This window comes from Synchiropus splendidus, chromosome 14, assembly GCF_027744825.2.
Source record: "Synchiropus splendidus isolate RoL2022-P1 chromosome 14, RoL_Sspl_1.0, whole genome shotgun sequence".
Taxonomy (NCBI): domain Eukaryota; kingdom Metazoa; phylum Chordata; class Actinopteri; order Syngnathiformes; family Callionymidae; genus Synchiropus; species Synchiropus splendidus.
Window position 1 is genome coordinate 8,136,224 of NC_071347.1, and position 23,049 is coordinate 8,159,272.

At 41.7% G+C, this 23,049-nt stretch overlaps 1 protein-coding gene across 14 annotated transcripts in view; it reads left to right on the top strand.

The window, feature by feature from the left end:
• Positions 1-23,049, top strand: part of tjp1b (tight junction protein 1b) — an 80,989-nt gene that overhangs the window by 11,339 nt on the left and 46,601 nt on the right. For 13 of the 14 annotated variants that reach the window (XM_053885483.1, XM_053885477.1, XM_053885476.1 and 10 more), the window contains one exon: positions 11,997-12,138. The exons of the other annotated variant lie outside the window; for it this stretch is intronic. In XM_053885483.1, the coding sequence (XP_053741458.1) occupies positions 11,997-12,138 (142 nt within the window). The remainder of the gene's footprint in view (positions 1-11,996; positions 12,139-23,049) is intronic. 14 annotated transcript variants of the gene reach the window in all.

Genomic DNA, 23,049 nt, shown 5'->3' on the forward strand with positions numbered 1-23,049 from the left:
AACCAGCCCAAAATATTCCTGTGACTGAAGCAGGAGCAAAACAACATCACAGAGAGACGCACGCTGCCAGACAGGCTTAAAAGAGTAAAACGCGTTATGAAATAGTGTTCCGTTGAAGCGCCCTTCTGGTTTCTCCTCTGTAGTTTCACTCGCTGGCAGCTTTCTGAACACTCCTGAACACAATAGGCCAGAGAAGACTCCTACAAGTATCTGATCATCAACTATAAACACACTCGCAAAACATTCCAAACGCATCAGGGCACATGCAAAACACAGAGAGTTGCCATGGCAATTAGGGACCCAGGGCTTCCTCCTCATGAATTCCTGGCTCATGCTAATGTAAATTTATGGAAAACCTCCTGCCATTGTTTCTACTCTTGTCTTCTTCTGTTGTTTTAATTCTGCGTCACTTATTTTAAATGTTTGCGACTGGAGGTCTTGTCCTCAAATATGATGGTTGTTCCAGGATCCTGAAGCACCAAAATCAGGCTCTTCCTTCAGTGGAAGTAGCGTGAATTTCAGTGTGGATATGCTAAAACACTTCAGCATGTTTAGCTTAAAATTCTGCCACATGAGTGGGACTCTTTCACACAAGAAAAACAAAGACGCATTTTTCATGTGTGCTGAAGTATTTTTCAAATTGCCTTTAGTTTTAAATGAGTGGGAATATGTTTGATGTTTTGCAAAGCTACACACTCACTGCTCATAAATGGAAGAACGTAACCTGGTGATTTTTAAAAATTTTGTTTTTAAAACAAGAGCAAACTAAAATGTTTTGGAAGAATCTTGTCTTGAAGCTGAACTGCTGACGTACATTCAACATAAATCAGGGATTAATTATACGTTATGATCATTATATAATTGAAGCTACTGACCCAATGGACAAAGGACTTGTTTGTGGATGTCTGTGCACCATAAGTAGTCGATTCATTTTCAAGCGGGATCACATGAGTGTGGAATGTTGTAGTGTGGGGTCAAAGGAGTTAATAGAAATATAAAGAGTGTGTGAGTGGCTGTTTACCTGTGCAGGGTGTCCCTCACCTCTTCCCCCAGGTAGTGCCAGACCACTACAACCTTGTTTTATTTTGTAGAGAATGAGTGAAAGAGTATGGTACGGAAACTGCTCTTGGAAAACTGGGGAAAACCACAGAATGTAAAAATAAAAGAGTGGGGGCAGAGTGAGTGGGGAAAAGTGTGAACCATAATTCATTAAATAGGGAAGGAAAATGTTTCTAAAAACATTTCTGCATGTTTAATCCATATGCTGACCTCAGCACTTTTATCTGAACTGTAAGAATAAGATGTCTTGTTTAAGTATTTTAATTCACTTGTGAAATGAAAAGACAGTAAAGAACTGAGTAGTTTTATGTTTTAATTTGGTTAATCTGAGTTTTGTTTTTGTACGGTGTTAGTTTAGCATGATTTGGGTGCAGCTTGCTTAAGATGTTGTAACAAATGTTTATTTTGAAGCCATTTTAACTGCCTTTAGTTTGGGTCCCTTAGAAATATCTATTCATATGTATTATTTACCTTGGGTAGGCAGATTTTGAGGTGCTATTACAACAACACAGATGCCGTCCCCACATTAGAAATGAAGAGAAGTCGACGTGAATATACAATTATTTGCCTCCGAACGGGAACATCTTAAAATGAAATCAGAAACAATAAATGACTATATTCTGTCAAGGAAATCTTGTGCCTCCTGTGTAAATAAATCACTCTGTATGAAGAATCTGATAAGACTGTGACCACGAGCGTTCAGGAGCCCAGAGAAGAGTCGAACCGGCTGCCGTTCTGTCACATGCAGTTCTTTATCTGAACCATGTCCTTAGTCATCCTCTCCATAGCTTCAGTGGGCCCCCAGCGTGGGGATACATGATGTCATACTTCGTGTCGCTCCCATAATTACTCTGCTTCTGATCCGTCAATTAACGTGCAGGGAGATGAAGCTGGAGCGATAGAGTGGTATTAATTACTTACGTAAGTCTTACAGCAAACTCTGACCTTGTTAGCTTTATTAATCTTAACCGTGAGCCAGAGAGAAAAAAATGGTTGCCCCAAATATCGTCGAGCGAACGCCACTAGCTCTTCTGCTTCGAATGCAGATTGAGAAATCAATATCACTGGAGTTTTCAGAAGAACCATCTGTGCCTGTTTTGTATTTAACGTTGATTTGTTTACTGCCGCCTGGCGACTGCGAGGTCCCGGGTTCAATTTCCTCCCGAAGCCCTTTTTTGTGTGTGTGAAGTCTGCGCTTGTTTGGGTTTCCCTCTGGGATTAAGTGAGTGACTGTCTTGTGCTTGAAGGTTTAAGTGATATTGCAACCATGGCAGAACAGAGCCGCCACCGGGAAGAGGGAGTGTGGTGACATGTGTGTTTTTTGCAGTCATGAACGTGCGACCAGACAAAACAGGTGTAACACACAGTGTTTTGGAGAAAATGTGATAAATGACAGTTGACTGAAAATGAAAGTGACGATAGATAATGTCCCACAGTCGATTTTACAAGCACCTTACATAGCAAGAGGAGACGTCAGGTTTCAGAGAGACCCTAAAGTGGACACAGACAGCGAGTGAAAGTATATAAAATCGCAGTCCAAACCTGTAATCCAGAGAAAAATTCAATGTAGCCCCGTGGTCCAAAACATGTGGCAAATCATAAATCCAAATTAGGAATGGGAGATGGCTCGTCATACACAATTTATCACTGAAAACAATCCCCACAGTGAGAGATTAGCATCTCACCATAAATTCGCGAGGGCACTGCAAACTGCTTTGGATTTGCATGTTATGTTTCCCAATTCACATACTCAACTAAAGGCCCATTTATTCTCCCTTTAGATACAAAAATACAGTGGTACCTCGGTTCTCGACCACAATCTGTTCCAGACGGCCGTTTGAGAAGCGATTTGTTCGAAATCTGAATTGATTTTTCCCATTACAATGAATGGAAAAAGAAATAATGTGTTCCAAGCCTTAAAATAGGCTTTTGTAGGAGTGAATGTAGAGTGTCTGCTGCAGGTGCGCTGTTCCTCTATGTGTGTGGCCGCTGCATGTGGGAGGGGTTGCCGAGTGAGTGACGTCTCTCCAGAAGTGAAGAGGTGCCCGGTGCGTGTCCAGCTCTGAATGTGCGCTTCTGTGCAGTTTGGCTGTGACAAAGTCATAAACCAAGTAACGCTCTGTCCCAGACTCGCCTCATCCCTGTCCCAGCTCCAGCCGACAACAGGACATCAAACCCTGGAGTGGGCGCTCCAGCACCTCCCCTGTGACACTCTACCACGGTCCAGTGTGGAGACAGGAAAGGTTTTACACCTCAATATGAAGAAGAAACAGTCAGTAAATGTAGCTAACGGGACACGTCTGCATACAGAGGCTGCGTTATACACAATAACAAAGCGCGTCCTGGGTCAGCTGATCGATCCGTGCACATCATGTTTTTTCCGTTTTTTTTCGGGGGCGTTCGAGTTCTGGATTTTCATTCGAAATCAGAAGCAAAAAAATATTGAAATTTTTCCGGGACGTTTGAAAACCGAGGTACCACTGTATGCCCGTCCTTTTCAAACATTACCGTCGTCCAGTATCAATAATTCATGACAAGGACAAACTACTAAACCAACATGGAGACTGGAAGAAGCATTGATCATGTACCTCTTGCACAAGAGAGGAAAACAGATGCAGCATTGTTGGAGGCGGTCGTTGGTGAGGTCGCAACTGTATAGTACAAAAAAAGTTACAATAACATGTACAAGGAGGAAGAATACAAAGTAAAAAATCACCACAATGGCAACATTTATCATATTTTCCCCACATCCTCCATCTCTAGTCCAAATGGATCAACCAAACAGGCAGATAGAAGTATAGTACAAAAAAAGTTACAATAAAATGGTCAAGCAGGAAGAATACAGAGTACAAAATAAAAGCTTGAGAGGGGGAAAAATGGCGGACAAGGATGCAAAGATGACCAATGGTGTGTATAGGAAAAGAGGGCAAAGAAGTCTATTTTCCTTGCCGTCAAGATGTGTTCACTGACAGTTTGCCATGCCATGTCACTGTGAAGCAGATCGGGCAGCATACTTTCAAAGTAAAAGTGGGCATAAAATAGAAATAAAAGTCCATGTCATGGCTCCGTTCAAACCATAACTATTCCCTCCCCAAATGTGGCAGCTTGTTTTTATTGGCAGAAGCCCTACCAGAACGAGACCTTACATTTGTTGTTGGTTGTACAGTAGCAGGCGGTTTCAAATGAAAGGCGTAAGAGTACGTTTGTTGTGTACAACCACCAGGTTGTCAGTGAAGGCGTCATCAGGTATTAAGACTGTTGTGTGACTGAGAAACAGAAGCACAGCACGGGGACTAAGTCTGGCTTGGAACGGTTCGATCAGTGTAGTTGGTGTGTAGTGAAACACAGCTGATTTTCTACCTACTACTTCCACATCTGCAGCGGACTCACCTTCACTCCTTCCCTGCACTAGAGAGCCATGCATTCATTACCGTTATCAGCTCGCACACACGGAACGTGTCGCCGTCATTTCTGTATTTCTTTGTTTTTACCGAGGCCTGTCGAAAATTCCTCCAAATATTGTGATAGTGCAGGCTGTGTAGTTGTTCATATTTGATGATGCGTTCTCATTCACTGGCTTACATAACACCTGGCAGCGCTAACGTGAGGGGACGTCCTTCACATGGTCCCTGCCAAACTCTGAAGCATCGATGCTGTGGGTTTAACCTTTTCCCCATAAATTATTGATATCTTGATTCAATCGGTTGGTTAAATCCATACATCTCTGGGTTAATGAACAGAGCCTGAAGCGGATAACAACACTTGAATAAGCCATAATGTGCATCACACTATTATTACTATTATTATTGTTATTATTAGAAACACCATCAAGGATGTAATTGTGGCTTCCGGTACGTTGTTTTCTGTTATTAGAACGGGTTTTGACTAAACTGAAGTTGATGGTGCGCTGCAGTTCCCTGAGCATTTTGGAATGTTTTGAAGCATTAAAATGTAGCTGCAAATATTTGTGATGCAGGTGGTCTGCTTCAGAAGGGAAAGATGAGAGGGATTGAGATGCTCCAGTGATCACATTTATGTCGTACAACAAACCAATTGTGGTGTGGAACACTTTGTTTTCATACTGAAGCAGGTGCACTCGCTAATCCATTGGCTTTGTCGGGCCGCTTGGTGGAGAAGGTGGAATTGAAACAGCTGCATTCACGAGCCAATTTGAACCGCTCCAGTTGGAAAAGACATCGGCATGTGAAAGACAGGATGTGACATCACTGCAACATTCCACAACATGATTGCGTTTTCTCCCTTTTATTAGTCCAATGATTGGAGTTGCTTCCTGTTTTGCTGATGTCATCGCAGCTTCCTGCCAGGTCCCACACTCATGTGCACTCCCCAAACCAAAGGAGGCGCATCTCGCCTTTGACAAGCGATGAATAGCTGCAGCTCTCTGAATGAGTCTTTGCAAACAGATGTTCCTCTCGCCTGCAGCGAGTAAAAACCAAGGCTACCAAAGATGAGCATCAACCTGACTCCTTGAACTTCACACACTGTTGCAGACCTTCAGGACAATAATACCTCTGTTGTTTTATCTTTTGATAACAAATCATCTTTGTGGGTCATGTGCTGCTGCTGGTGTGTGTGTGCTAGTGCTGCGGCCACTGGCGAAGTCTGATGTTTGCTGAGGTTAAAATGGAAGGAATGAAGCGTAACATTGCTTATTGACCTGCTGATTAAGCAGAACCATTATTGCTTCCAACTAATCGGACCTGATGGTCCTCGGAGGCAAAGGGAGAGGGAACAGGGAACGGACAAAGTCATGCAACTATAAAGTGTGTTTGTGAGTTTTTCTATGGTCCTTTTATTGAGTAGAGTCAGCTTTTACCCGCAGCATCATTTGAGTGGAAAAGAATCAACCTTCAGGTGTGCTGTTATTGATTTCTGGTTCGATTCTCCCCTGTCCTCGAAAGGTGAAGGTCTGTGAGGGAACTGCTCTGTCAAGCCTCTAAGCAGCGGACTGTAGGTCCAGAAGGGGATGAAGATGGCCTTTACTGAACTGTGAACTTCAGGTCTTGTCAGGAGAATCAGAGCTGATGATCAACTCTGCCAAATCAGAGGATTGTTCTCGAGCACAAAACATTCAAATGAACTTCAGGTGGAGAACTTTCATCAGGGAGGGTCACATCGGTCCGCACACTGCATCTGAATGTAACATATTAATAGCCATCTCTGGTGTCAACATGTTGAACTACTTATTCCTTCACCCCAGACTTGCTCAGTAACTCCGACTTCTTCCATAAAGTTCCATCTGCCTTTGGGCATTTTCATCTCAATCGCACACAGCATGTGCTGCAGGCATATTAATGCAGAAACATATTAAGAACGGCAAAAGTTGTTGACCAATGACACAGTTATCCTTGTTTCACAGTCTTTCCCATAAATGGACGGCTCTTTGTCCCGCCCCCATTTCAGTCCCACCCCCAACGCAGATGTGCAAGTGACGGCAACACCTGAACGTCACTGAGAAATGTCTCTCAAATATGATGTACACAAGTTAATTTCCTGTTTCTGGAAAACAACAGAAGGAGGCCTTCAGCTTGTGGTTCATGAGCGGCATTGTGGGAGCTCTAGATCTTGACCCTACTCATACAACCACTCACATCTGCTGCAAGAAGATGAATATTACCACCGACTCAAGCTCTGTTTTTTGCCGTTTCTCTGCGGTTGCTCGACGCTAAGTGCCTCTTTTAAAACGCTCCTGAATCACATTGTTCCGTGGTCGACTGATTACCCTGCAGATCTGACGGTACCGAGAGGCTGCGGCACCGCTCCGCTCACCCTCTAATCGAAGCTCCATTTAACAGAAAGTTTCCGATGCCAACATTGGCTTTACATATCTGACTTCCATTTAATGATCTTCATCATTTTAAGTGGTTTTAGCTTCGATTTATGGGCAGGTTTGCAGGAGGCTAAAGCGCTTATCCGCACCAGGCACAAAAAGGTCACATCATCACACAGGAAGTTTAGGCTTCATCCTCCAGGGAGTTGGGAAATATTCAGTACAGGAGCTCTGTTCCTTTCCTGATGGAAGTGACATGAGAAACTTGGGAGATTTAGTGACTTGTTTTTCTTGCTCGACCTTCCTTTCATCAGATAATTCATGTTTTTCCCTCAGTCATTCATCTTGTGTATTTGTGTGCTGTCAGAATGTCACATTTCCCATTTAGGATAATCCACAAGAGCAGAAAACCACACGTGTCTGAAATCAGTGCGAATCTCACATCCTGAGGAGCATAATGAACTTCCATGAAAGGAAATGCAGTTGTTAACATGATGGAATAAACCTCTATCGGAGCTGAAATCTCACTTTTGGATAGCATGTCTAATTGGAGGAGTGTTTTTCTGGGCACTATGTATTGAGCTTTGTGTGGATAACATCTTGATGTTTGTGGTTGGTCATGAGAGATGCATTTCTCACACGAGGTCAATAGGAATCTATTGATGTACTTCATAAATAGTTTCTAAACTCTTATCCTGAATCTGGACCTCAAAATCAGGTCATAAATTGATCCTGTAAGTTCTTGTATGGTCTTGTATGGTCCCGTCAATCCAATTTCCTCTTACTAACCCCTCAAGGGATTTTTTAAAAATCATCCTGCGTGTAAGAGTTTGTCCTGCAATCAGTTTTCACCAACACTTATTATACTGTAGTTTCAACTGGATCAAGCACCCGATAACCCTCCTCCAAAAAAGCTTGAGTGTTCAGGTCACACTCACTTATTTACTCTTTACTTTACTGCGTACTTTTGGACTGAGCACAGAAACCAGTGCTAGCAATGGGAGTACCTTCAAAGACCACAAAGCAGGGACACTGCTTCGCTTAGCTGAAGTCAAGCCACCCAATATGGATGTTATCAGTCTGCTGAATCGGTGGTTTCACAGTACACATCACCCACTTTCATGGGCCAGTGGCCTCCTCTTGTACTGTCGTCAGCGCAGGCCATTGTCACATGAGCATGGTAAACTTCTCAGCTGGCTTGTTTGTCTTAAACAGGACTTCAGAGGAAGGTGGAAGAGTGAAGTTGTAGAAGCTTAAATATACATGATGGTCGATCTTTAAGTGCAGGCAGTAACTTCAAGTTTCCCTTGAAAAGCAGTATCGTCCCATATTCAGCAAGTAATGTGTCCCACATTGATCTCAAACAGGGACGCACTTTGTCGGGGTATTTGACCCGGTTGGTGAAAGCAGTCGTCCTGGAAACTCTGCCAACCAGGTGTCCCATATTTTTCTCAGAGTTGGCAACCTCAGGTTAACTCCTGTCAAATTCTCATAAGCATGAAAAGTTTTTTCATGGTCGCATGACAATGGTGTATGAAACGTGACGGTACATTGTGGGCCATGTCAGTGACTGAAAAATGGATGAAAATTCATTGGTATCAGATGATCAAACCCACATTTTCCTTTGCAGTGAGCAATTACAGCAATTTAATATTTTATAGAGGTTGCATTATAGCATCAATATTTATTTATTGCATATGTTAAATAATGCAATGTGGTGCAGTAATGTGTTTTATGTATACTCTAGCTCTGATGTTTAGTGTCTTTAATGTCTTTATTGTCTTCACTGTTGCAGCTGAAACAAGTTGAATTTCCCCACTGTGGTACTAATATCTGTCACAAGCTCAAAGCAGCGCCTCCACATCAAAGGCAGCTGGCCAGGTTGCCAATATGTCACTAGTCTAAGATAGGACTACAATAGGACTACAATATGGCATCTCTGATTCTTAGGTAAGATTATTGACACCTGTGAGAGATTTGGAGTTGAGCCTGGTGATGTACTTCTTCCTCATTTGGACGTCTCTGATCTAGGAATACTTTGAATCCAGTCGGACGTGAGCTGTGATGGGAAGGTTGGAAAAATAGCAAAGGAAAGCCATTGAGTCGACGTGTTTTCAACAATTTCTTTTTGTCTACGCCGTTGTAGTTATACAACATGATGTAAACATGAGCTGTAGATTATTCTTATTGAGGAGACTCTTGAAGATCGGAATCATCATATTGACTGAGACACATGTTGCAACATCATTTAGATCTGTTTGAATAATCTTGTTTGTTTTCTTTAATTACACATTTATATAAGTATTTGTGAACATACAAGTTATGCTGCTGCCAACTGATAACTACAGAAACACAGAAGTGACATCTAGCACAGATACTAGTGAAACACACCGACGTGCTTTATTAGGAAGAACGGAAATAACAATTGAAAGGTGACGAAATTAGACAAAAAAGTTCAAACTTATATTTTACCATATTTTGAAGAAAAAGAAAAAAGAAAAATCCACCCAAAAAAACACAAAAACATGTTGTACATCTATGAACATAAGGATGCAGCTCTTCGAAAACATTAATGTCATCCTTTGATGTTCAGGTATCAAAGACAAACTGTTTCATGGTACCGTTCTTGGCACTGTCTTGCCTTCTGCCTTTTGTTTGCCTGGAGATGCTTTGGCTGAGATCCATTTGTGAATCAACAACCAGGAAATGATTTTCCGAGTGCGGAGGACTGCGCCGGGCCGTGGTACAGCGCGAGCAGCTCCTCTCATTAGTCATGTTGTGTGTTGTGTTTATGAGAACAACCTGAGCTTGACGCTAATCGACTGCATGTTCTGTCAAATCCTTTTACCTTTCCCGTTGTGTTGGCGTGTTCCTGTCGACTATTAAATTAATGCAGAGGGAGAATGGAAGCTGATGCTCTCCTCCTCTTGTCTTTGTTCTTTCCTCGCTCTCGTAATTTCGCTTTCCGTGGTTGTAAAAGCCTTTTCTGCAGAGGTTGCTAGTGGATATCTGATGTCTGTGGGCTTGAGGAGGAGATAGCTCCTCGGTGAAATTGCTGAGCGATAAACCCAGATCAACCATGGCTATCGTAACTATCTGACTAAACCTAAACTGTTGTGGCGAGGCCTCCACTGAGGTTACGTAACATTATTATGAGGGTATAATTTGTCATGCAAACCTTAAAAGTCCAACGCTGAAGTCTGATGAACTTCCTTAATCTTCATTGATGACGCCTGGAGCGCTATGTTCAAGCTTTTCCTTCCAATCGATAAATGAATATTTATTTCTTCCAACAGCTCGTCCGTGAAGTCGTTGCTGCAGCTTACAGTAATACGGTCGCAGGTTCAAATCCAGAATGAGGCAACACTGGGTTTAAAGCGAAGACGGTTCCTTTCTGTGTGGATATGTTTGGTCTTCTCTGAGTCATGTAACTCATGACTCTGAATAGTCTGCAGGTGTGAGCGTGTTTCTGAATTATTATTATTTCATATGTTTCCAAAAATATGAGGTCTGTAAATATCAATGTTCTCCTCACAATTATTCTATTATCTTAACTTTATAATCTTTACATTTTTACTTAAAATTTCTATAATACGAACAGCACATTAGAGCCTCTCCATCCGGAAAGTAATTTTGAAAACCGTCCATTGTTATTATTCATCTATGCGTCATATCCTTAAACAATAATTTAGGGCTTAAAAACAGTCAAAACCCTTACAATTTGACCAATTTCACAACCCTGTCTCTGCACCCATAAATTGGCCCATAATGATGTCATTTTATAATATTCTCAGCGAACGACATTAACAGATGAGCAGTTGGTTGGCTTTCTGAGTAGCAACAATGACAGATGGTTTAGCGTTGAATCCTTGAGAGGTTAACAGTTGTTCTGAGATATGAAATACCAACCTCACTGCGAACTCACGAGAGGAAATGTGGTGTGTATTTTAGGAACCAGTGCTTCAGTCTGGACTTTTTATGAGGCTTGTTATTTTGGTATCAATGCTTGCTCTTGTGTGTATTGTACACTTGTGTGTATGGTCCTTGTATAGCTTTTCCTGTGTGGACCAATTCTTGGAAACACACCTAATTTTGGGGACCTGATGCATTTGTGAGGACCTTTTGGATGTCCTTTATTAGATGTCCTTCACTAGGCCTACAGTTGGGAAATTCAACTTTTGCCGATCCCCACAAGTTTAAGCCTCACGTTGAGGATTAAAACTTTAAGGTGTTTTGCATGGTTACGTTTAGGATGAGATGCTGGGGAAAGCATAATGGCAATGAGTGGTCCCCACAAAGATGATGCAACAAACCTGTGTGTGTGCATGTATATGAGTAGTAGTGTGTGTGTATTACGGAGATTTTATTTTATATTGCTTTACATGCCATTTAGCAGTTGTTCTTTATCTAAAGCAAATGACAGTTTGCATGTTTGGCTACCATTTTGGGATTCAAACCCATGACCGTCCAACTCCATTGATAATGATACAATTAAATTGACTATAGGGGCATGATGGTTGGCATTCATAGATCATGTGGTGAGGATGAAGAGTTAAAAATTATATTAACTAAGCACAGAGAGACACAAAGAAAAAAGATGTGTTCTTTAAATGCATCCAATATCCACTTTTACTTCAATGTACGACAGTATGTGTTTTTTTGGTTCCCAGAACCAACAGTTGATGGATTTAAGTCGAGAAGACTGTCGAGAATAGACACTTCATTCGTTCTCTTTGTGCAGAATTCAACTTTGGCACACGTGGCACTGTTCACAACAGTCAGGCGGCGAGCACAGCGGGGAATGTAGCACAAAGGTGGTGCTCAGAAACATTTCGGAAATGTAACTCCGGTTGTTGTGGCCGACAAACCCTGAGTGTTTGTAGCTGCAGAAGCATCAACTAGCTCCCCTGCAGGGCTCCAGTGACATTAAATCCAATTATAGATTTATTTAAATGGCATTTTCTCCAGCGGGGGACTGTGGCCTTTTAGAAAGAGCAGCTACACGACCACACTTCCTCCTTTCTTCTCTTCAGTCTAGCTGGTGGCACGCTCTCTTGCTGTGATCCAAGTCTTGGGTTGATTTGACCTGATGTACTTTTTCTCTCTCATGTTCCATCTCCCCCTCTGCGATGACCCCCACCCCCAGGATACATCCCAGCCCGACTGCTGGCTCCGTCACAGCCGCCTCCTCAGCGAGTACCGTTCAGGGCAAGCCGTCACTCCGACGCATCAAGGGCCGAATTCACCGGAGCAAGAGCCTGGACAGCATCGATTTGCTGGACTCCAATGTAAGTACACTGGTCTTATCCTCGCTGCCTGTCAGAAGGGGAAGCGCTGGTTATGTCTACTGCTCCATTAGAAAGATCTGAAGGGGCAGACGTGAGTGTGTTGTTAAAAAAAATGAAACAAACTTGAATTTGAGGTTCCACTACATATATGCACATTAAAAGTTGAGTCTGTGGTGAGCTGCTGATGCATTGATCATATGATGCATGTGATCCACATTAGCAACATCTCAAGTGGCATGGAAAATACTAATATCAGGATAGCGCTGCAGCCGAGTGTGAAGCGGCCGGGATGAGGATCAGCACCTCCAAGTCTGAGGCCATGGTTCTCAACCGGAACACGGTGGTTTGCTCTCTCCAGGTTGGTGGAGAGTTCTTGCCTCAAGTGGCGGAGTTTAAGTATCTCGGGGTCTTGTTCTCGAGTGAGGGAAAAAGGGAGCGTGAGATTGATAGACGGGTTGGTGCAGCGGCAGCAGTGATGCGGTCGCTGTATCGGACCATCGTGGTGAAGAGAGAGCTGAGTCACAAGACGAAGCTCTCGATTTACCGATCGATCTACGTTCCCACCCTCACCTATGGTCACGAGCTTTGGGTAGTGACCGAAAGGATAAGATCGCGGATACAAGCGGCTGAGATGAGTTTCCTCCGCAGGGTGGCTGGGTGCACCCTTAGAGATAGGGTGAGGAGTTCGGTCATCCGGGAGGAGCTCGGGGTGGAGCCGCTGCTCCTCCACATCGAAAGGAACCAGCTGAGGTGGCTCGGGCATCTGATCCGGATGCCCCCTGGACGCGGAGGTGTTCCGGGCATGTCCTACCGGGAGGAGACCCCGGGGAAGACCCAGGACTCGCTGGAGAGATTATGTCTCCGGTCTGGCCTGGGAACGCCTCGGGATCCCCCGGGAGGAGCTGGAGGAGGTTTGTGCGGACCGGGAAGTTTGGGCTTCCCTGCTCCGAATGCTGCCTCCGCGACCCGATCCCGGATAAGCGGCAGAAGAAGGTGAAGGTGAAGGTGAAGGATAGCGCTGCTGATCTTTCAACCGACAAAGTAGAACTATTCACATCCAAAGCAATGTACTTTCCAACGCTCTGATAGATTTGAAGGCTCCGCCCCCCATTCCCAGCGCATGTATCAAGTCAGTCTGTCAATCCAGGAGATTCTTGTGGTGTCAGTCAATTTTTCGGGGGGTGGGAGGGATTGGGTGGGATTTCACAACCTAAATCACATCCAAACATAAATTTAAATATTATGGAATGTTGCACACATTTGTTGTGACAAGCCGCTGCAAATTTTAACTCGACTCTTTTCAATAGGATTACAGCAAACGGCTCATCCTCTGTTGGAGCTGGACATTTGCCCTGTTATAGTTTTGTTACATCACCACCAGTTGATCTGCAGATCAGCAAACATTCACATACGCGCTCTTTTTGGGTGTGATTACGGAGCTGAACTAGATACACGTCCTTTTGTGAACTCCTGGCTTTAGTTAGTCTATTTAGAGAACACAATTGTTCCAGTCCATCTGTTTGTGGCATCATTCTGCGCGCCTTGTTGTGCTGACACATGGTAGCCTCTTGTCAAAGACACTGCTATGTGTTTTAATAGGGGAGGGATTCGATTGAAAAAATTAATCTAGTTATTTAGATAGTTTGTGTTTAATTAATCTCAATTAATCGCAGTTTAATCGTATACGAATATTCGCCACAAGAAGCCACATTTTTCAATTGGGATGAATTTGGTATATTGCTGAATCAAATGATGGACCAGTACATACATTTAAACAACAAAATATTGTTTATTTTGCATCAGTTTGACAATAGCACAATAAATCACGATGGTGACTATATTCAAGTTTTATATCACCTTATTTAAACTGAAGCTCTTTTAATGTCTTGAAAATATTTGTATAAGAATTTCAATTTCATAAGAATTTCAAGTACATTCAGAGTAGTGCAAACCCTGGCCATTGTGTAGTGAAAAACATCCCTGAACAAAAGCAAACAGATGCTTTTGTTTGCTTTTGTTCAGGGCTTCCTCCATGTTTGTTGTTGTTGTTATCATCCTAGCTGCCACGTGTCTTGCGCATCAGTGTCATCAGTGGACCAGCAAAAAAGAAAGCAAAAAAAAAAAAGATTCTTGTCTCAATGGAATTCCAAGAAACACCCTTTATTTATTTATTTATTTATTTATGCTCGTAATGGCCACGACTTTTTGGAGTCACTATTTTAACTAAGAAAAAATGTCATTCTGGTATTCACACCACAAGACTGATTCATTTTGACAACATGATCATACAATTAATGCGTCACTAAACATCCATTATTATTAGCTGATTACGTTTAATCATTTACGCAACTCACGTAACAAGCCATTGAAATCAATCACATCCCATTTGAGTTTAATTGCAAAAATAATAATAAATAACGTCATCAACGCGTCAATATCACTGGGAAGATTGTAATTATTAAATGAAACCTAAATGAAACCTACATTTAAAAAAGATGAGGAAAGTGAATATGATCATGAAACTAATAGCTCAATAGAGGTTTATTTGACTTAAACCTGTGCATCATTCTGCAACAACAAGAACAGTTGAGCTCCACTGTGCTGTCAACTCACAGCAATCCATCGCTTCTTTCATTTTCTATAGTGTAGTAGCTGGTTTTCTGTGGGTCAGTACAGGAAAAGATAGGGATTCATGAAAATACTAAAAAATAAATGAATGAAATGTTATGGTTTTAACTATTTATTCTAGTCACATTAGTGCATATTGAGAAACAGATGTATTCGATTGAATATTGATTGTTTATAATAATTCTATTTCATTAACTGAAATTATGAATTCTAAACCAATGCAAAGCGTTTTACAGAGTTTCTCTTTTAACCACAAGGTGAGTGTAGTGTCAGTATAAGTATAATAGGAGAGAGAATTGACTTTTCCATGAGCATGGATAAAGAAAAGTGCCACTTCAGCAATGTTAGAGAGGCACACATTATAAAATATAGCTTCTGGCTCTTTAATCGACAAGAAAAACATGATATTATTAGCTTTCTGAATTGACTGCCTGAAGCGACTCCCCATCAAATATTCGGACGCAGATGTGCAGCACTGCCGTGTACTGCACTGACACATTGACGCGCAACATGGGGAGACAACGCACGTCTTGGCTTCAGCATGAAAACACTGTTGGCAGCTTTAATTGGAGCTTTTTTTGTTTCACAGAATTTCAAATGCCCTCATCATGAAGGAGATAATTACAGATATATCTTCAAAGATCTTAATCGCTGAATATGCAGATGTAGTTCATTTAAAGTTGAACTTGCTAACACAGTAAGTTCTGTACTTCACTTCAAATACGGAATGTTTGTGCGGTGAGACTTTGGTTGTTGCTCTTTAAAGTTCTGCGAGATTCATTCGGGGACACTGAGTCCGGATGAGGGTGGACGATTTGGGTCGCCACACACGTTGATAAAAACAGGCCCGGGTTTCCCATCATACCGTTCTTCCTTAGTGCTCTGAAATTTCATGTCGATTAGGTTATGTGAGTGAACAGCTACGCTAATGACTTCAGTGTCATAGTAAGTGTTATAATCTGTTAAATACAGCGGTGGCCTTTTAAGAAAATGTACAATGGTTGGAAATAGTTCAGTTGCACGTCCTCTGTAAAGAAGTACTGCTTCGAGGACAGATTTTTATTTTCAGTGGAAGTCTGGAGAATGCCAGAAACTAGTCTCCATGGACGAACAATGCTGCTTAGGACAGTGGAACAACTATACTGACTCTCGATTTTTTCCCTTTAAGAGAATTAGCTATATACATACATTAAATTATATATATGTATATATATATATATATATATATATATATATATATATATATATATATATATATATTAGAGAAGAGCCGTTTCGTTCGAAATCTGACTCCATTTTTCCCATTATAATGAATGGAAAAAGAAATAATGCGTTCCAAGCCTTAAAATAGTCTTTTGTAGGAGTGAATGTAGAGTGTCTGCTGCAGGTGCGCTGTTCGTCTATGTGTGTGGCCGCTGCATGTGGGAGGGGTTGCCGAGTGAGTGACATCTCTCCAGAAGTGAAGAGGTGCCCGGTGCGTGTCCAGCTCTGAATGTGCGCTTCTGTGCAGTTTGGCTGTGACAAAGTCATAAACCTAGTGGGTCTCATCCCTGTCCGAGTTCTAGCCGACAACAGGACATCAAACCCTGGAGTGCGCGCTCCAGCCTCGGAGGTGTGGAGAGCGAGCACCTCCCCTGTGACACTCTACCACGGTCCAGTGCAGAGACAGGGAAGGTTTTACACCTCAATATGAAGAAAAAACAGTCAGTAAATGTAGCTAACGGGACCCGTCTGCACACAGAGGCTGCGTTATACACAGTAACAAAGCGCGTCGCGGGTCAGCTGATCGCTCCGCGCACGTTATGTTTTTTCTGGCTTTCGGGGGAGTTTGAGTTCTGGATTTTCGTTCGAAATCTGAAGCTAAAAAATCTCAAAATTTTTGTTCGAACTACGATTTGTTCGAAGTCTGAAACGTTCGAGAACTGAGGTACCACTGTGTGTATATATATATATATATATATATATATATATATATATATATATATATATATATATATATATATATATATATATATATTATAATTACATAATTTTATATACATTTTATTGAATGGAACAGTTTGCCCTCCAGACAACAGGGAACCTTTGTAAGTGCAGGAGTTCCTGGTCCACTGATCACACTGATGCACAAGACACGTGGCAGCTAGGATGAGAACATTTTCAAGACATTAAAAGAGCTTTAGTTCAAATAAGGTCATATAAAAACTTGAATATAGCCACCATCGTGATTTATTGTGCTATTGTCAAACTGATGCAAAATAAACAAAATTTTGTTGTTTAAAGGTATGTATGGCTCCATCATTTCATTCAGTAATATACCAAATTCATTCAAATTTAAAAATGTGGCTTCTTGTGGCAAATGTTCTTATACCATCAAACTATGATTAATTGAGATAGATTAATTACAAATTGTCTAATTAATTAGATTTTTTAAATTGAATATATAAGGTAAAGTTTTGAAAACCCACAATGTTGGCGCTCACCTTTTCCAGTTGTGATAACACCGTACTACTCAGGTTGGCTTCTCTCCATGGTAAAGAGGCAGCTGTTCTGTAGCCAAAACAATGTTCCTACGGCCAAAGCGCAGGACTCTAGGTGAGAGTAAATTTCAGCTCCACTCCGTGAGTCCTCGTGGCTGGAGGTACTCTGGTCCATCTCCACTTGCTCTGTTAATAGAACTTAACAGCAGTTAGCAAACTGCGCTGCTCTCATCATGCACTTTCCTCATGCATAGTTGATTTCAAAGGACGTCACTTCCAATGAAATGAAGGACCAAAACATCGTCATGGTGGATCTCCATAAAACTCGTTCCTCCGATTGTGGTTAAAAGGTGTAATTAACGCACAAAGCGCCGTTTCAGATGTGCGCTAATCAAAGCCGACACCTTGTTGTTTCCAGACGGCGCAGTAGACTGTTGAAGGCCTCGGGGGACTCGCGCCGTGTTGACAGCTCAGCTATGAGCCGACTGTGAATTCAGCTCAAACGCTCCATCTCATTAAAGTAAACCACAAAACCACTGAGCTGGTTGAATTATTGATACAAGTATTGGTCAGCAATTGTGCTCATGGGCTTTGGGGTTTATTTGCGTCCAAGATGCATCTGTTGAAAATGTAGACGGAAAGCAAAAATCAGCAGTTTTACAATCGCTGTTTGAGTGCTAAAAACATTTGATCTGGGAGCCTTCTGATCTCCGAATGTAGACTCTGCAGCACAGTTTCCTCACGGCTGCTGATGCTGCTCGGTGGTGAGATTCAGCCTCTACTGGTTGTGAACGTCCGATTACTCTTATTATTATTCTTATTATGTGTAATAATTGTGTATCAGTATGTATTAAGTATTCTATTGTGAACATATACTGTGTTACAACCTTTAAATGAATTTATTATGAATCAGAAAAATGATACTGTATAAAACATGGTAGGCATGCAATTACGTTTTTAAAGGGTCATGATAATGTGTGTGCTCCAGTTAGTACTTTTTATTCCTGTTTCAATTTGAGTTAAAAGGTATTTAACTTTAAATGGAGGTGTTTGTATTGTGTTGTAGGCACAGGGTTATGTGAGTATTTTTATTTGAGCGTGTTTCATTCATTTTTTTTTATATCTAATAAGATGTTAATCAGTAAAATGAACTATATACAATATTCAGTCCACTAATAACATACGGGCCATTTCTTGCAACATTCTTCGAATCAAGTGGATTGTTTTGTTGTAAAAGCAAAGTATGATATTGCATGAATCCACAGTGCACCATGATCTGAAACAGTGAAATCTAATATACCCTGGCCGTATCATCACACAACACTGATCCTGTTACTTTCCTCAGGTGGCAGCAGGGCGACTTATTTCACCAGGAAAATATCAGACATTTTCGAGTGGAAATCAAATCAAAAACTGGCGGAACTTTGTTGTTCTCGTGTGGTTGCTCATCAGCGAGCGTACGGTCTGATGATTTGATGGTGCACCTTGAAAACATTCCTCTGAACAACACAAAGACCTAGTAGACAATCAGCTGCAGAGGAGGGTTCCGGTCAAATGCACCAAATAAATGAGTCATTATAATCCTCTTTAATTGTCCCGACTCATAACTAAGTGGCATTAAACATAAAGAGCATTTGTCCTCTCCTTCCCTGAGAGCCGGGGCTGCGTCCACAGCTCCTGGCCTCGCTCCTGTATATTTCTTTTGTACGGCCTGCGTGTGCACTAGAGGAAAAAGTTGCTGACGTGCCCAAACTCAAATGCAGCTGATGGAAGTAACGGTCCGCCTTACAGTGAGTGATGAGACTGCAGGATGCTGAGCTGAGAAGCCTTTTCTTTTGCATCCTGCTGGAATGTGACTGAAGACACAACACGGCCGCCGAGGCTCTGCCTCATCTGCGGAGGATTTTCTAACAAATGTCCTGTCTGGGCGGCTGTTTTGAGGGAAGCGTGCCGATATTAATCAAGTGAGCGTATGAATTTAGGTCCATAACTACACTTGCCCATCAGCACGGAGCGAAATGATCAATAGTAGTTAAGACTTTGTTTATATCGATTGCTCCTTTTGATTGCTTTTCTCTCTTGATAGTCAGGGGAGGACGTTGGCCACCGGCCCACTCCCGCTGTCATTTGTGTTGGCAAGCGGCACACTTGTTCACAGAAAGCTTGATTCAGATTTTAGTGCTGGGGCTGCAGAACGCACAAGAGAGATGAAGCAGTAGGGGAACTACGGACTCTCTTGCAGCGGATGCCTTTGTGCAGCGGGAGTTATGTCCCTGCTTTCATCAACAACACATCATCTAATTTCAGAGCAGCTGTGTTTACCATGAGTACAGACGCGCCAGTGTGCGCGCAGGTTGTGACCAGATTCTGTTAGCGTTGTAGAATAGCTGTTGTTAAACTCGATATCTAACTTTTCATGGAATGTATTTTGACGTTTGGACTAGAGTGGCTAAGCAGGTATAGCTATAGTTTTAAAAACCATTACATAATATTCTGGGAAAGTTGAGGTCTCCCTAAGCTGAATAGAGAGCTTTTTTGTCTGAATTTGATGTGAAACTGAAACTATTGTTTCGTGCATCTACACAATAACTTCAAGTGATTGTTCAAAACAACAAAATAACATAAAAATGGATGAGCTGGATGAACTGATTCCAATGAAAATTTCAGGAAATGCAGATAATACGATTCACGTTGATGTCGACCCAGAATATCAAGTGGATGCACAAATGTTTTTTGGAGGAGTTGCCACTCTGTGGTGGGTAGAGAGCTGCAGCATGAGCTCTCCTTCTATGCTGCTCCTACTGTGCATGTTGTGCGAGCAAGTTCTGGAGCGCTACTACCCCCTGCTCTCTGTGAATGTAGCTTTGTTTGTGAGCAATTTACTCAAAAACATAAGGTCAGGGAATGTCAGAAAGGGACAAAGATTTTATTTTATTTAAATTTGTTTATTATGTTACATTCAGTCACCTGACCACTCATTTAAAAAAAAATGACGCAACAACACACAGGCCAGAAATGCTGACTTTATTAAACATAATATTATAATATTTTCTTGTGTCTGTGATAAAAAACAGGCATTTAACAACGTTTCTCATTGTCCATTGAGCAGCAAAGTATTGACAAATTGCCTCAATGCTACTGCCACCTGCTGCACGATTAATCACATTGCGCACTGAATGTATTTAACATGAATGATATAGTTAAAACACATGCTGGGGAATTCTATCAAAATCACTGTTATGGTGAAAATTAGTGGCTTATCAGAACTATGCAAGCTGTCCCAGTGCTTTTCACGGCTATTTTTGTTCACAACTACACGGTGACATCCAGAAAAACAAAAGTGAAATGTTGATGATGATTAGATGAGCGGCTTTCAAAGCAAAAGAAGAAAGCATATAAATATAAATGTACAATTCTTATCATCTGAGCATGCATTAAATCAAGTGACTCAGATGTGTCCGCTCATGGGTCCACACTACCATGCAACAATCATGTGAAGTTGGTACAGGCCTTTGACTAATGCACGCCACCATCCTAAAATTAAGTGGAGCAAGAACGTTGGCTGCACGGTGGCCACCAATGAATCCCAAATAGGTCATCAAAAATGACATATTTGGCGCAACTTAAAAAAGACTAAAAAGATTTAACTACGATTAAAGAAAAGCCACATATGACGCCGTCAAGGTCAGGGGTCATCTGCAGCAAAGGAAAGGTTTGTGAAGTGCCTCAGCTGCAGAAGGGGGCTGCACTAGGGGAACCTCTGTCACGGATCTTCAGTTGTGTTTGGTAGTGCCATGACTGAATTGTCCTCCACCCTTTGTTGGTGACGATGTGACTATCGTTTTAGGCTTAAATGCTATCCGCTTGTGTCTCATTCTATACAAAATATGCATTGAAATCCATGTACATTGGCATGGAGTTGTGAGTAGAAACAATGATTTGTATGCAGGAGGTGGAGGGTTTGAATCTGTGTGTGTGTGGAGGCTGCACACCGTTCAAAAGGTGTCAGCTACGTGATGTTTTTTTTTTTTTACCTAAATTGACTCATAAATATGTTTTCTGAATTACAATCGCAATAACACCCTCACATTCCTAAGTTTGTATATAGGAAGTGACTTTAGAGCAGAGTTGTTCCTGCCCTCTCAGCTCTTTTGGAAAATGTTTGAGCAATGTTTACTGCAGAGGCTTTTACCAGGTGAGCAGGGGAAGTGGAGAGAGTATCAGCAGGAGCCGCTGCCACTAAGCCAAGATGAAAGAAGCAATTAAATTAATTGCTTCTTAACAGATCCGGATCAGTCGGGGACATATTCACAGGCCTCGTCTCTGGCTTGTTCACCCCACTCACCCCGCTTGGCTCCTAAAAACCTGTGATTGGCTGCATTCTGTTGTGAACAGAGGCGCTCCCCCCAACCAGCACCAAAAAAAAAAAAAAAAAGAAAAGCCCCCGCGTAAGCATTTATTCGCAGCTCAGTCTCGGGGAAAATGCTGCAGATGCATTTACAGGGCGAGCAACTGCAGCTGAATTAACCAATCTGCATATTCGGAGAGAGAAAGTGCTGCCATGCGATAGAGGTGTGAAGGTAGAGATACAGGATACACCTGAGCCTGCATCTATGCTTTAACTTAGAGTGATATAAGAGTGATTTCCCCAACATGTTAGGGAAAGAACTAAACCCAATGTAAAGTGGCCTTCTACAAGCCCATTATTATTATTATTATTATTATTATTATTATTATTATTATTATTATTATTATTGTTGTTATTATTATCGAATGTTCCTGTCTGTGTTTGCTTGCACTCTCAAAGCAATATGAAATTAATTTTGGTACTGTACAGTACAGGTATAAACCGTAAAGTATAAAAAGTCAAGTCTGAGCAGTTCTGTAAAACCATTTAAACAAAGCTAACTAACCATTTTTAAGCTATTTATTGCTATTCACTGAGAAAAACCAGGTGTCCCAACATTAGGAAATAGCATTGGGAAAAAACAAGGAAAAATAAACAGATATAAAAGTGAATATATTTATTTCTATTTCAGCGTATTACCCTTTTATTTCTGCTTATTTTTCCAGTTTTATTTACACGTAACTCTAAAAATGACTCTAAAATAATTAATATATTGAAGTAGGTTGATGGTCTCTGTGGCTATATCATCAAATACATTTGTCTGCATATTTTTAAAACATAGATTGGTCAACGCCTGAGATGGAATCACATGTAATAGATGTGCTCTGGTTCAGCCGCAGCTTGAGTAGCAATGATATAATGCCATTACATGTTCACACAATCAGCATTTGAAAATCACATAGCAGTTGAATCTGCAGCATTTCATTGCAGCAGTAGCCATGTGGTTTCACACACAAAGAACTCAACTGAAGTCACTTTAAATTCTTCTCACTAAATTAATATGATCAAGCAGAGTGTCGATCCCCCTAGTGGCCGCAGCGCACAAGGCAGCCGCTTTGTTCATCTGATCATAGGAACAACCTTGCAAAAGTGTGTTTGTGTGTGTCTGGTGTAAACATCACAAAGTCATCCATTTTCCATTCTGAACAGTAAACAGTGTGCGGGTGCCTCTAGCGTACGACACTGCACACCAAGGCCGGTCGGCAAAGGGCCCTCTGTTGGGGGCCACACATTCATCACTGCTAACACAGTAGGTGGCCTTGGAGGAGAGCAGGAGACCCAGCGATCGCCGCGTCAGATGATTCCCTTTCGTCCCTTACATAATTGTATGAAGTGAAGGATTGGATTGTCCCGATACAAACGGGGGGATGGTGACAGAGTTTGAGGGTGAGGTGA